This window comes from Tamandua tetradactyla, chromosome 12 (genome assembly GCF_023851605.1).
Source record: "Tamandua tetradactyla isolate mTamTet1 chromosome 12, mTamTet1.pri, whole genome shotgun sequence".
NCBI lineage: Eukaryota > Metazoa > Chordata > Mammalia > Pilosa > Myrmecophagidae > Tamandua > Tamandua tetradactyla.
Genome location: NC_135338.1, coordinates 13,588,716 through 13,602,903, shown reverse-complemented (window position 1 = coordinate 13,602,903; position 14,188 = coordinate 13,588,716). Strand labels below are relative to the sequence as shown.

Sequence of the window (14,188 nt, the reverse complement as noted above, 5' to 3'; positions counted from 1 at the left end):
TAACTTCTAGAACTCAGAGGCAGAATCTTCTCATCGTTTTTTTTCAACAATTAAATAGATCTTTTACTAAGAATGTCAACACACTGAAAATTAGTTCCTTGTATGAAAAACTGTAATTACTAAAGTGAGTAAAGTTAGAACTGACAATTTTCTTTATGAAGTTTCTAAAACAAATAGAAAATATATTCCCCATAATCACATTTAATAGGATCAAATCTCTTTCCTCTTTGTATACAGGAATACCTCACCTTATTACAGTTTGCAGATACTGCAGGTTTCATTTTGTTTTAAACAAATTAAAGGTCGTGGCAACCATGACATTGAGCAAGTCTACTAAAGCCATTTTTCAAAAAAAAAAAAAGAAAGGAAACTATGTCTCTGTGTTACATTTTGGTAATTCTCAAAATATTTCAAACTTTTCCATTATTATGATTTTTCATTATTAAAGAACAGTGATCTGTGATCAGTGATCTTTGGTGTTAATATTCTGTAATTGTTTTGGGGAACCAAAACTGCGCCCATATTCGGCAGAAAACTTAACTGATAAATGTATGTGTTCTGAGTGCTCTACCTGACTGGCTGTTTCCCGGTCTCTCTCCCTCTTCTTGGAGAAATTAGACCAATTAATAACCCAACAGTGGTCTCTAAGTGAAAGAAGAATCTTCGTAAGGCTATAGCTGCCACAGACAGTGATTCCTCTGATGGATCTGGGCAAAGGAAACTGAAAACCTATGGAAAGGATTCCCTGTTCTAGACGCCATTAAGAACACTCCTGATTCATGGGGGGAAATCAAAATATCTACATTCACAGCAGTATGGAAGAAGCTGATTCCAACCCTCATGTCTTTGAGGGGGTTAAGACTTCAGTGCAGAAAGTAACTATAAATGTGATGGAAACAACAAGAAAACTTAGAATTTCAAGTGGACTTGAAGATGTGACTGAACACATCACATTACAGCAGTAATCTCACCATAAAACTTTAATGGATAAAGAGTTGCTTCTCATGAATAAGCAAAGAAAGCGGTTTCTTGAGATGAAGATGCTGTGAACACTGGTGAAAGGACAATGAAAGATTCAGAACATTCCAGAAACTGAAATGACAAAGTGGCAGTAAGGTTTAAGAGGACTGATTCCAATTGTGAAATTTTACTCTGAGTTAAATGCTAACAAACAGCATCGTAAGCTACAGAGAAATCTTGCATGAAAGGAAACCTTGACTGATGCGACCAACTTCGCAGCGATTTACTTTAAGAAACTGCCACAGCCACCCAACCGCTAGCAACCAACAGCCTTGTCCGTCGGCGGCCATCAACACGGAGGCAAGACCCTCCATCAACAGAAAGATGACAACTCGCTTAGGGCTCAGGTGATGGTCAGCATTTGTTAGCAATAAAGTATTTTTACATTAAAGCATATGTACAACGTTCTTTTAGATGTAATGCTATCGCACACTTCACTGGCCACAGTGTAGTGTAAACATAACTTTTATATGCACTGGGAAGCCAAAAACTTTGTGACTCGCTTTACTGTGGCAGTCTGGAACCGAGCCTGCGTTATCTCTGAGGTATTTCCTGTAGTTTGTATAGTCTACACTTCATAGTTTATCACTTCATTGTTCCAGTCTGCTCTTACTTTGTTAGGTACTTCTTGGCAATAACTTACTTAACGTTCCCAAAAACTGCGTTGTGCTCATTTTAGAGAGGCACAGAAAGGTTAAATCACTTGTCCAAGGTCAAGAGCTACAAGTTGGAAAGCTAGGCTATAAATCAGACAGTCCGGTTACAGTTATATAAACTGCCGCCATGTACCATAACTTATTTAAGCTGTTCCCAATTCAAGCCACATTGTTGGCTCAGAAGATGCATACATTTTAAATTTCTTTTAAATATTATTCAGCCACTACACCAACTAATTTATTTTCTGATTACCCAATTTAAAATTGATTTGGAGCAGAAGTAAATATGAGGTAAGATAAAGTAGCACATTTAGTTAGCAACAAAGTAAGAAATTTCTGAATTACATGAAAAGATCATTATAAAAAGGAGAAATAGAGTTCTGGGGCCACTTCATACAGCTATTAAAGATTTTCTAAAATATTTGTGGAGAAAATTTTCCTAAGGAAGAGTGAAAAACCAGAACTATAAAATAAATGACTAACAGATTTGACTACATATAAAAACGTGAAACTTTGTATAGTGAAAAAAAGACCACAAATATAATTAAGGGTGGAAAAAGCTGGATAGGAGAAAATATCTAACATAAAAAAATTACTACAATTAAAATTTATATATAAATATATAGAAAGTGGACAAAGTCTACGATCTGGTAATTAGTAAGAGACAGGAATAGCTAAGAAACATGGAATAGTGTTCAACCATACTAGTGTTTATAAGGGAAATGCAAAATAACGTTAACAGCACCATTTACTGTCAGGTCAGCAAAAACTATAGAGACTTACAACAGTGGACAGAATATACGAAAATAAGCCTTTTCATATAGTGCTGAGGGAGTATAAAAACTTTTTGGAGACTATGTTGATGGAAAAATTAGACACAACCTATATAATACATGGAAAACTTCAAAGCCATTTATGAGAACTAGGCGAGGCTCCTATGCTCTGACACAGAACGATAACCAAAACATATTGTTCAATAAAAAAAGGAAGCTGCAGAATAATATATACTAATCTCATTTATGTTATGCGTCCCCCCCCAAACAGAAACCCCAAAAAACTAGATATGCAGTTATGTACCATACATGTATATCAAACACATACAAAGGGTACTGGCAAGTTGTATTCCAAACTGTTTTCAACAATCAAGAAATGCTCACTTTTAGGGGTGATCTTGGAATAAACCGAAGAGGAACTTTCACCTTTAGTACTTTATTTTCTGTACTGTTTAGGTGTGTGTATTAACAGTCTCACTTCATTAAAACAAAAATGTAAAAATAAGATACATAGCTCTTTGTAATACTTGAATCTTTTCCATGAACATATTTTACTTCCATAATCAAAGCACAGTTTCAGGAGAAATGGTGTCTTAGGTAAGTGATCTTCCTGACAGTGCCAAGCAAATGGAGTATATTTTCAGTATTATTGTAGCACCCAGATTTTTTTGTCTAGCTGCCTTTAACAGTTTTCAGAAAAGTTGCTGAGATAATTTTCTGTTTCTATTTATACAATAAGTCCTGAAATTAGGTAAATTTCTCTGTGAGTTTGTAAATACTATAAAGTTTATTTTTGGAAAAAGTTTGCTTTCTCCAGACCAGGGATCAGGCTGGAACAGTTACGGTTCCATTCTCACTGGTAATTAGAGATTAGATATTTAACTAGTGACAGCTAGAAAGTGGCAAAGCACTCAAAAATGACACTTGAGCAGAGTCATATAAACCAAAGTATAAATTTTAGAACTCATATTCTATCATGTTAATTCTACTTAAGGATTCAACCAAAGTCTGAGAAGTATTAATTTCATTCATGGTAGTACTTTACCTCTTGAAACATTACTTTAAAAAAAAAAAAAGCTTTATTGAGGTATAATTTACACATTATAAAATACACCCATTTAAAGTATAGTGTTATGGGTCCTGACAAATGAAATCACTGGTGTACCACAAAATCAAGATATAAAACATGAAATATTACTTTTTCTTAAGCAAAAAATATGGGTTGATGTTAAGAGATTTAACACAGACATTTTAACAACTATTCATATTAAACAAAATTTAGATGCATTCTGGAATTACGAGGACATGGATCTAAAGTCCAGCTCTGTCCCTTGTTAGTTCTGACCTTGGACAATCAACTTACCCTTGAGGGGTCTCTCCTCATCGGGAAAATGAGGATACTTCTGCCAAAATTACAGGACTTTTGAGAGGATTAAAAGAAAGATAATATGTGTATTTAATGTGATAAGTTATTTAGTGAATATGTATATAATTATTAACGAGGGAAAAAAATTAATTATATTTTTATTTAATTCCATCTGGCTAAATTTTCTCACGTATAAATTCTTGGTTAATGCACCCTGTTTACGTCAATGAGATACAGCTACTAAATCCAGAAGGCTTATTTTGTGTCTTTGCTTTGAGGCCCATCTTCCTACCAAACAGTAGCATCTTAAAAATATGAGTAGGGGCAGGCCATGGTGGCTCAGTGGCAGAGTTCTCTTGCCTGCCATGCCAGAGACCCGGGTTCGATGCCCACTGCCTGCCCACGCAAAAAAAAAAAAAAGAAAAAGAAAAAGTGCAACCTGTTTGACTGAAGTAGCAAATACTAAGTGGTTAGTTCTACATGATTTATATCAGATGAGTTCTAAACAGGGAAATATTAGTAGGCTGCTCAATTAAATAAATAATTCTGTGGCTTAATCAAGGTAGTTCTAAAGAACAGAAATTAATTCAGTGAAAAGCTGAATATTAACTCAATCACTGTTATTCATTAGCATAGGTTAAATACTAATTTTCCTACATTTTGTCAGTATCACCTTGGCTGAAGGAAACAAGAAACCAAAGTTACTAAAAATCAACTACTGCAAAACTACCCAATTGCTTCAAGTAGCTTCTCATCCATTTTTCTCTTACATAAACTGAGAATTTTCTTATATTTTTTTCATACCATAAGACAGATACTTTAGCTGTATCTGGATATTCTGAAAACTGACAGATATCCTGCTTATTGGGCCATCATACACTCAGAATTTGTAGGCACGCCTGTCTACACCCCCCAGCTTCTCAAATTCTCCCTCTAAACAAAAGTTATTTTAAAAAGGTATACTATTGATTCTAATTTGGATCATACCTGACAATTCTGACTGCCACAACACACAGATTTCTAAGGGACGTGAAATAATAAGTGTCTGTGTGGACTCATTAAGAGTTAGGGGGAGAGTGGGGGAAATAAGGGGAAGATGGCAGAGAAGGAGGCTCCAGGAATCAGTCCCTCCACCAGAACTATGAAACAGGCAGGAACTGTCTAAATACACTGTTAGAAACTCTGGAATCCAGGAGAACACTGCACAGCCTCTAGAAAGAGCAAAAGTAAGACGTTGGTGAATTATGTACAATGGTTAACAACGCCCATCTCCACGCAACCCTCATCCTCCCCAGGCCACAGTGGAGTTCGGCTTGTGGTAAGGCTTGCTGCTGCCAGAAAGGATCAAACGTCCACTTCTCTGAGATGCAGGATGGGCAGGGCCAATAGCAGATCACAGCTTTTGATGAGCTACTTTAGACAGCTGAGAGCCTGGCTTTTGGGAGCAGCCCTTGTTCCAACTTGCCCCAGACAAAATGACGGAAGAGACTTAAAGAAGGGATGTTTCCTTCGAGCTGGCTGGTGAGGCTGCGTTAGATGGGCAGAGGATGAGCCAAGAAAGCACAGCTCTGGGGAGCCATGGAAGAAAGTCCTGGCACCCTTCCTGCCCTTCCCTCATTCCCTCTCCATGGCAGACTGGAGTCCAGTGGGCATGCCTGCCCTGTTGTGGGTCCCTGACCTTGCTGCAGCAGGAAAGACTGATTTAGGGATTGCCTCTCCAGAACATACCCCTTTCCAGAATTTGCTCTCCAGGCAAAAGCAGCTCGAGAAAACAAAAGCAGAGTAAGAAACAATTAACATGCACAGTCTGGGGCAAAGATTTAAATGCTTTAAGTCCCAACGTGGTACATGTAGAAGAAGGAGGAGATCTGTGTCCTCAAAAGTAGAGGGGTGTTCACACTCCTGTACACAGGGGAGCTCCAAGCCAGCACAGGCCAAGGATAATGCTCAGGTCCAGAAATCACAGCTGGGACCCTGTACTTCGTATTCGCCTCGGGCTGACACTCCAAAATAATTCTATTACATCATCAACAGGTTACAAACTGAAGAAGCAGACATCTCAGGAAACAGATCCAAGAGTTAACATTTTAAAATACTAAAATGTACAGTGTGCCACAACAGATTCCAAGAAAACGAAAAAGAAATGATGGGCCATCCAAAGGAACAGTAAAAATACAGAAAATCAACAAAGAACAGTAGACTCAGAACATACTGGACAAAGATTTTTAGAAAATGATCTTCAATATACTCAAAGAAATGAAGAAAAATACAGGAAAAGAACTAAAAAATATTAAAAATATGATCATCTCAAAAAGAGAGACAGAAATTTTAAAAGGGAACCAAACAGAAGTACCGCAGTTGAAAACCACAATAACTAAAATAAAATCCCAGGAGGATTTCAACACTAAATAGATGCTGGCAGAAGAAAGAATCAGCAAACTTGAAGACAAGACAACTTAAATGAGCTAGGATGAGGAGTAGAAAGAAGAAAATTATAAATAGCAAAAACAGCCAAAGAGAACGCTGGGACACTACCAAGCATACTCCTATACACAGAATGGGGTTCCCAGAGGAGAAGAAAGCAGAAGGAATATTCAAAGAAATAGTGACAGATGACTTCCCAAACTTAGCAAAAGAGCTGAATACGTACATCCAAGAAGCCCACACATACCAAGGGGGATAAACTTGAAGAAAAATATAGCCAACCACATATTAATCAAACTGTTGAATGCAAAGGATGAAGAGAGAGTTCTGAAAGTTGCAAAAGAAAAGCAATACTAGGGCGGGCCATGGTGGCTCAGCAGGCAAGAACGTTTGCCTGCCATGCCAGAGGACCCGGGTTCGATTCCTGGTGCCTGCCCATGTTTAAAAAAAAAAGAAAAGCAAAGCAATACTATGCACAAGGGGGTCCCAATTAGACTAAGTGCTGAATTCTCATCAGAAACCTTGGAAGCGAGAAGGTGGTGGGATGAAATGCTTAAAACCAGTGAAAGAAAAAAAAATTGCCAACAAAGAATTTCATATTGAGAGAGAAATAAGGGAGAGAGTTTAAGTTATTCCCACATAAACAAAAACTGAGGGAGTTAATCACCATTAAGACAGCCCTACAATGCGTCAGTGAGTTCTTCAGACCGAAAGTACATTAGACAGTGGTTCTAACTGGCATAAAGAAATACAGACCTTCGGTAAAAGCAAACATGGGCATAATTACAAAGGCCAATACTATTCTATTGTACCTTTTGGTATATAACTCCACTTCTTACTTCCTATAAGTATTAAAATGAAAATGCCTAAAAAGTGGGTGGGCCACAGTGGCTCAGCAGATAGAGAGGCAGAGTTCTCACCTGCCATGCCAGAGACCTGGGTTCGATTCCCAGTGCCTGTCCATGCAAAAAAAAAAAGTAATGGCATATCTACGGTTTTGGACATACACTGTATGAAGAAGATATAATCTGTCAACAATACAAGAAAGGTGGGTAGATGGAGTATAGGAAGAGTGTATGTATATGATACTGAAATCAAGCTGCAACATGGAATGTCCTTCCATTTATTTAAGTCTTCTTTGATTTCGTTTAGCAATGTTTTATAGTTTTCTATGTAGAAGTCTTTACAACCCTGATTATACTCACTCCAAGTTATTTAATTCTGAGTTGCTGTTATAACTGGAATTTTTTCTTGATTTCTTCTTCATATTCTTCACTACTAATGTACAGTAACTGACTTTCGCATGGAAGGACAGTCTGTGTTCATCGACGGGTGGACTATATATTATTAAGACGTCAATTCTACCCAAAGCGATCTACAGTTTCAATGCAATCCCAATGAAAATTCCAACAACTTTCTTTGCAGAAATGGAAAAGCTAATTATCAAATTTATATATAAGGGTAGCCAAAGCCACCTTGTAAAAGGAAAGCAAAGTTGGAGGATTCACACTTTCCAATTTTTAAACTCATTAAAAAGCCACAGTAACCAGAACAGCCTGATGCAGGCAGAAAGACAGACAACAGACCAAGGGAACTGAACGGAGAGGTCAGAAATCAACCCTCATATTAATGACCTACCGGTTTCTGACAGTGGGCCAAGTCCACTCAATAGGGAAAGAACAGTATCTTCAGCAAATGGGGCTGGGAAAACTGGATTTCCATTTGCAAAAAGAAGAAAGAGGACCCTTATACCTCAAAAACTTTACACAAAAATCTGTTCACTTGGTCATTTCCTGAAACTTTGGGTATTTATATGATTCCTGAGACCTAGAATTAGAGTACTGAAGCTATGAAAGTCAGCATTACCCCATAGAGCAACTGTTAAAAAAGTGATCAAACTTCAACTAGAGATATGAATGACGCTGATTTGGATAGGACTAAGGAAGATCAGAATACAGGATAAAGGATGATACGGTTCATATTTTCAAACTTCAACTTGTGTGTGAGAACAAAGGGAGAGATGTTTATTTGGTGCAAAATTTATATTCTGGGTAGCACAATATCTAATTTAACTTGCATTGTCAATTTATTTGAACACCATAATTACATGGAAGCTTGAATAGGGCACAAGGTCTTGTTGGTTTGTACAGGTTTGTGTGATGCCTTGATATATCCCAGAGTACAGTGGCCAGAGAATAAAAAGTATTTGCCAAGTCCCCTTGGGGGACTGGGGAGAAAGGAGGAAATATCAAACTTCCCCAGATGGGGAACTACTGATATTCTTGCAAGCAGTGGGGACAACCAATCTAATACACTGAGCTCTCAAGCTTGGGGCTTGCCCCTTTGAAACTTATTCCTGTAAGGGAGAAGCTAAGCCTATTTATAATCATGCCTAAGAGTCATCCCCCGAGAACGTCTTTTGTTGCTCAGATGTGGCCTCTCTAAGCCAACTTGGCAGGTGAAATGCCCCCTACACAGGACCTGACTTGTAAGGATATAATCTCCTGACAATGTAGGACAGGACTCCTGGGATGGGACCTGGCATCATGGGATTGAGAAAGTCTTCTTGACCAAAAAGGGGAAGAGAGAAATGAGACAAAACAAAGTTTCAGTGGCTGAGAGATTTCAAATAATTGAAAGGTTATCTTGGAGGTTATTCTTATGCATTATATAGATATCCCTTTTTAAAAAGTTTGTGTGCATTGGAATGACCAGAAGGAAGTACTGGAAACTGCTGAGCTGTGTTCCAGGAGCCTTCTTTTTTTAAAAAAATATTTTTATTGAGAAATCTTCACATACATACACTCCATATACGGTATACAATGTCTTACAATATCATCACATAGTTGTGTATTAATCACCATGATGTTTATTTTTTTTTACATGGGCAGGCACCGGGAATCAAACCCAGGTCTTCAGCATGACAGATGAGAACTCTGCCTGCTGAGCCACCGTGGCCTGCCTGCCATGATCATTTTTATAACATCTGTATCACTCCAGAAAAATAAATAAAAAGAAAAAACTCATACATACCATACCCCTTACCCCTCCCTCTCCAATGACCACTAATATTTCCATCTACCCAATTGATTTTACCCTTTGTCCCCCATTATGTTTTTTTTTTTTTACTTATCTGTCCGTACCCTGAATAAGATGAGCAACAGACACAAGGTTTTCACAATCCCATACTCAGAATGTAAAAGTTATGTCTTTATACGATTGTCTTCAAGAATCAAGGCTACTGGAACACAGCTCAACAGTTTCAGGTACTTTCCTCCAGCCACTTCACTATACCATAAACTACAAAGGGTTATCAATATAATGCACTAAGAATAACATCCAGAATAACCTTGACTCAGTTTGAAATCTGTCAGCCACTGAAACTTTATTTTGTCTCATTTCTCTCTTCCCCCCCCTTTTGGTCAAGAAGGCTTTCTCTATCCCTTGATGCAACGTTCCAGCTCTTCCGAGGAGTCCTATCCCACGTTGTCAGGGAGATTTACATTCCTGTGAGTCATGTCCCATACAGGCAGGAGGACAGTGAGTTCACCTGCCAAGTTAGCTTAGAGAGAAAGGCACCTCTGAGCAACAAAAGAGGTTCTCTGGGGTGACTTTTAGGCCTAATTTTAAGTAGGTGTAGCCTAGGCTTTGCAGGGATAAGTTTCACAGGGGTGAACCCCAAGACCAAGGGCTCAGCCTATTGATTTGGTTGTCCCCACTATGTGTGAGAATATCAGAAATTCTCCAAATGGGGATGCTGAATATTTCCTCCTTTCTCCCTAGCCCCTCAAGGGGACCTTGCAAATATTTCTTTATTCCTGCCCAAATTACTCTGGGATATATCGGGGCTTCACATTAACCTGGACAAACCAACAAGCTCTCACGCCCTATTCAAGATTCCATGTACTTATGGTGTTCAATTAAACTGACCATATAAAAGAATTTTATTATTAAAGTATAACGACACCCTACAGAATGGCAGAAAATATTTAGAAAACACGTATCCGTTAAAGTTCTAATATCCTAAAACCCTACAACCCAACAATAACAACTCAACAATAAAAAGACAAACAACCCATTTATAAAATGGGCAAAAACTTGAATAGACATTTCTCCAAAGAACATACACAAATGGCCAAAGAGCACAAGAAAAAGAGGCTCAGTATCACTAGCTATTAGAGAAATGCAAATCAAAACCACAATGAGATACCATTTCACGCCCACCAGAATGGCTACTATTTTTAAAAAGTGAAAAATAACACGTATCAGCAAGGATGTGAAGACATAGGAACACTCAGTGTTGAAGGGAATTTAAAATGGTGTAGCTGCTGTGGAACAGTTTGGTGGCACGTCACAGAGTACAGAATGATCACATAGCCTGGTCATCCCACTTCTATATACCTAAAAGATTTGAAAGCAGGGACCTAAACAAATATTAGTACACTGCTGTTCCGAGTGACATTATTCACAACTGCCCAAGGCTGGAAGCAACCCAAGTACCTACAAATGGATAAATGGATAAACAAATTGTAGTATATACATATAATGGGAGATTATAAAGGAACGATGTTCTGATACATGCAGCAACATGCAACAATCTTGCAGTCACTGTGGTGTATGACATGACCCAGACAGAAAAGGAGCAATACTCAGTGATATGAAATAATGAGAATACGCAGATGCATATTGTCAGAATCTAGAATGCAGGTCACCAGGGCAGGGTGGGGTAGCGAGTTACTGCTTAAATTGTACAGAGCTCTATTTGGGTGGATTATGAAGTTTTGGTAATAGATTGTGGTGATGGTAGCACAATACTGTGAATGTAACTGACAGCACTGAATTATGTATTTGAATGTGGTTGAAAGGGGATATTTTTGGTGGTATGTACATTATTAGAATACAGGTTTTTAAAAATAAATATAGGGCTGTACGACACAAACAGTGAACCCTATTGGAAGCGACGGACTTAACAGTAGAATCTTGGAACTGTAACAAATGTACCTCACATGAGTGTAAGGTATTAGTAACAGGCTGCTTTACGGGAACTTTGGATTTTACGTATGATTATTCTGTAAACCTATAACTGTAAGGAAGGAAGAAAAAGAACACCCCCTTGTCCCAAAACATGCCGAAGGAGGTTTTCTTAAAAGCAAAAACAAAACTCATAAGCACCATCCTGACCTATATAATTTAATTACCTACAGTTAGAAAGATATAGGCATGTGGTGTAGCGTTCTCATATTAAGCTGCTTAGACAAAGTCTCACCTGACCCAGGAGTGATAAGGGGCCCCTCTAATTCAAGCGCCTCCTCTTCAGACTGGTCATCTAGCTTCTTCTTTTTTTTCTTTGTCGGATCTCTCGGTTTTTTCAAGAGAGAAAGTTCTTCAGGGTGCCTGATGTCTGTAAAGATAGGAAAATTGCTTATTTTACTAGGAAAAATGAAAAATACTTCATAATTGGTAAACTTGTCAATTTATTTTAAGATAAGAATCTGGAATTTCTTTCTGTAAATGTGTTTTGGGAGATATCAATACCATGTAAAAGACTACAATGCCTGATATTGTCAATTAAAAGAAAAATCTATCTAAAGCATTCTAATTCATAACTATCAAACAAATGCCGTGACTTCCAAGGGCAAAGACAACAATTAAGCTTTTTATTACATGGTACCCTTTGCTCCTTCTGGATTTTCTCAAGAAGGTCCACATGAATCACGAAGTAAATGCAGAAATACATTCACCTCACTAGAGACAAACTTTTCTGTCTTATACTGAATGGCTATAAATTTCTGGACCACTGTTATTTAATTATTCTCATGTGAGGAGTCTGGTAGACAAAATGATTGAAAGGGAAGCAGCAAAAGAAATTAAAGTGGGCCTAAATAAATACATATATATTATAAATTACATTACATTATATATATTACATACATATTTTATATCATATTCATTTCATACTGGAAGATACAACAGGTTAAGATGTCAATTCTTCTAAAACTGAGCTCAAGAGTCAATGGAATCCAGTCATAATTCCAACTTGAGTTTTTTGTAGAAACTGAGAAGTTAATTTTCATATGGAAATCAGGATAACCCTAGGATAATCAAATCAATTCACATATTTTAAAGGATATTAACACTTAAGTAACACAACATGAAAAAGTTAACTATAAATGGATCATAGACCTAAGTGTAATAGTCAGAACTATAAAACTCCTAGAAGATAAGGTAGACAAAGGTTCTTAGGACAGAAAAATGACTTTAAAAATTGGTTTTATTAAAAAATAAGCACATCTCTCCCTTGAACACACCTGTGCTCACCCCTTGGGCATGCATTTTCTCTCTTTTCTCACTTGCACACACACAAAAAATTGTACTATGAAAGATACTTTTGAGAAGACGAACAGAATGACATATACTGGAACAAAGTATTTGCAATATATACATATGTATTTCTGACAAACGACTTGTATTCAGAAATATAAAGAACGTGTACAAATCAATAAGATAAATGGGTTAAAGATTTAGACAGGCACTTCACTGCAAAAAAATATATAAGAAAGGCGAAGAAGCACATGAAAAAAAGTTCAACATCATATTAACCATCGGAGAAATGCAAATTAAAACCACTACGACATAGCATAATCCACACATTTGTGGACAAAAAAAAATTTTTTCAACATTTTTATTTGTGAAATATAATATATATACAGAAAAGTGACAGATTTCAAAGTAAAACTTAACATGTAATTACAGAAAACTTCAAAGTATGGTATGGGTTACACTTCACAATTTCAAGTATTTCCTTCTGGCTGCTCTAATACACTGGAGACTAAATAGAAATATCAAAATCATGATTCAGCACTCATTGGTTAAATGCTATTTTCTCAGTTACAACTTTTCCCTCTCAACTGATCCTTCTCTCAATCTTTAGGGACATTGGGCAATGACCATTCTAACTTCTTCATGGTGAAAGGGGTGCTGACATTATGGGGTAGAGGGATGTAACTGGATGATGCAAACATTTTTTTAAGATAAAACCTAGTGTTGGGTAAGAGGGCCTGGAATTCTCAGACCAGGTTGGTGGGAAAGTTCAATAAATGGCCCACAATTCTCTGAAAACAGTTTAGTAGGTTCTTAATAAAATTAAACATATACCTACCACATGACTCAGACATTCTATTTACAGAAAAATGAAAAGCATGCTTGTAATATATTTGTTCATATATGCCAAAATTGGAAATAACCCAAATGGATAAACAAATCTATTATTTTCGTATCAATGGAATACTACTCATCAGTAAGAAGCAGCAAACTATTGACATAATATAAATGACATGGAGGAATCTCAAATCACTATATGAAGTTCAAGAAGTCAGTTTAAAAAAACATATCCTATATGGTTCAATTAATAAAAAATTAGAATAAAAGCCAACTAATCTATAGCAATAGAGAACAGATCATTTCTGTCTGGAGCCAAAGACTGAGGGGTGAATGGAAAAGTTCTATAGATTGACTGTGGTAGTTTAACTGGTGTGATAAGTTTTGACAGTTCTCAAAATTTACGAAATTGTACAATTCAAATGGATGCAGTTAATTTTACATCAACTGTATCACAATAAAGTTAATTTAAAAAATAAAAAAGTGTTAAGAGAGGAAGAACCAAGAAAAATTAAATTTAAAAAGCAGCAGAGGGCAGGCCATGATGGCTCAGCAGGCAGAATACTCGCCTGCCATGCAGGAGATCCGGGTTCGCTGTCCAGTGCCTGCCCATGCAAAACTAACAAACAAACAAACAAAAGAACAAAAGAAGCAGAAAGGAAAAAGCCCCATAGATCATAATGTACAGTGGCATTATATCACATTACAGCTTGAACAGATCATAAAATATAAATCACATAACTTGCAATGCTACAAATGACTACATTATTGGACCAAAGTTTGACATGTGA

General features: G+C 37.0%; 1 protein-coding gene across 7 annotated transcripts in view; it reads right to left on the bottom strand.

Annotated features, from left to right (window-relative positions):
* FERMT2 (FERM domain containing kindlin 2) overlaps positions 1–14,188 on the bottom strand; it is a 127,241-nt gene that overhangs the window by 31,087 nt on the left and 81,966 nt on the right. For all 7 annotated transcript variants that reach the window (XM_077122613.1, XM_077122615.1, XM_077122612.1 and 4 more), the window contains exon 4: positions 11,506–11,640. In XM_077122613.1, the coding sequence (XP_076978728.1) occupies positions 11,506–11,640 (135 nt within the window). The remainder of the gene's footprint in view (positions 1–11,505; positions 11,641–14,188) is intronic.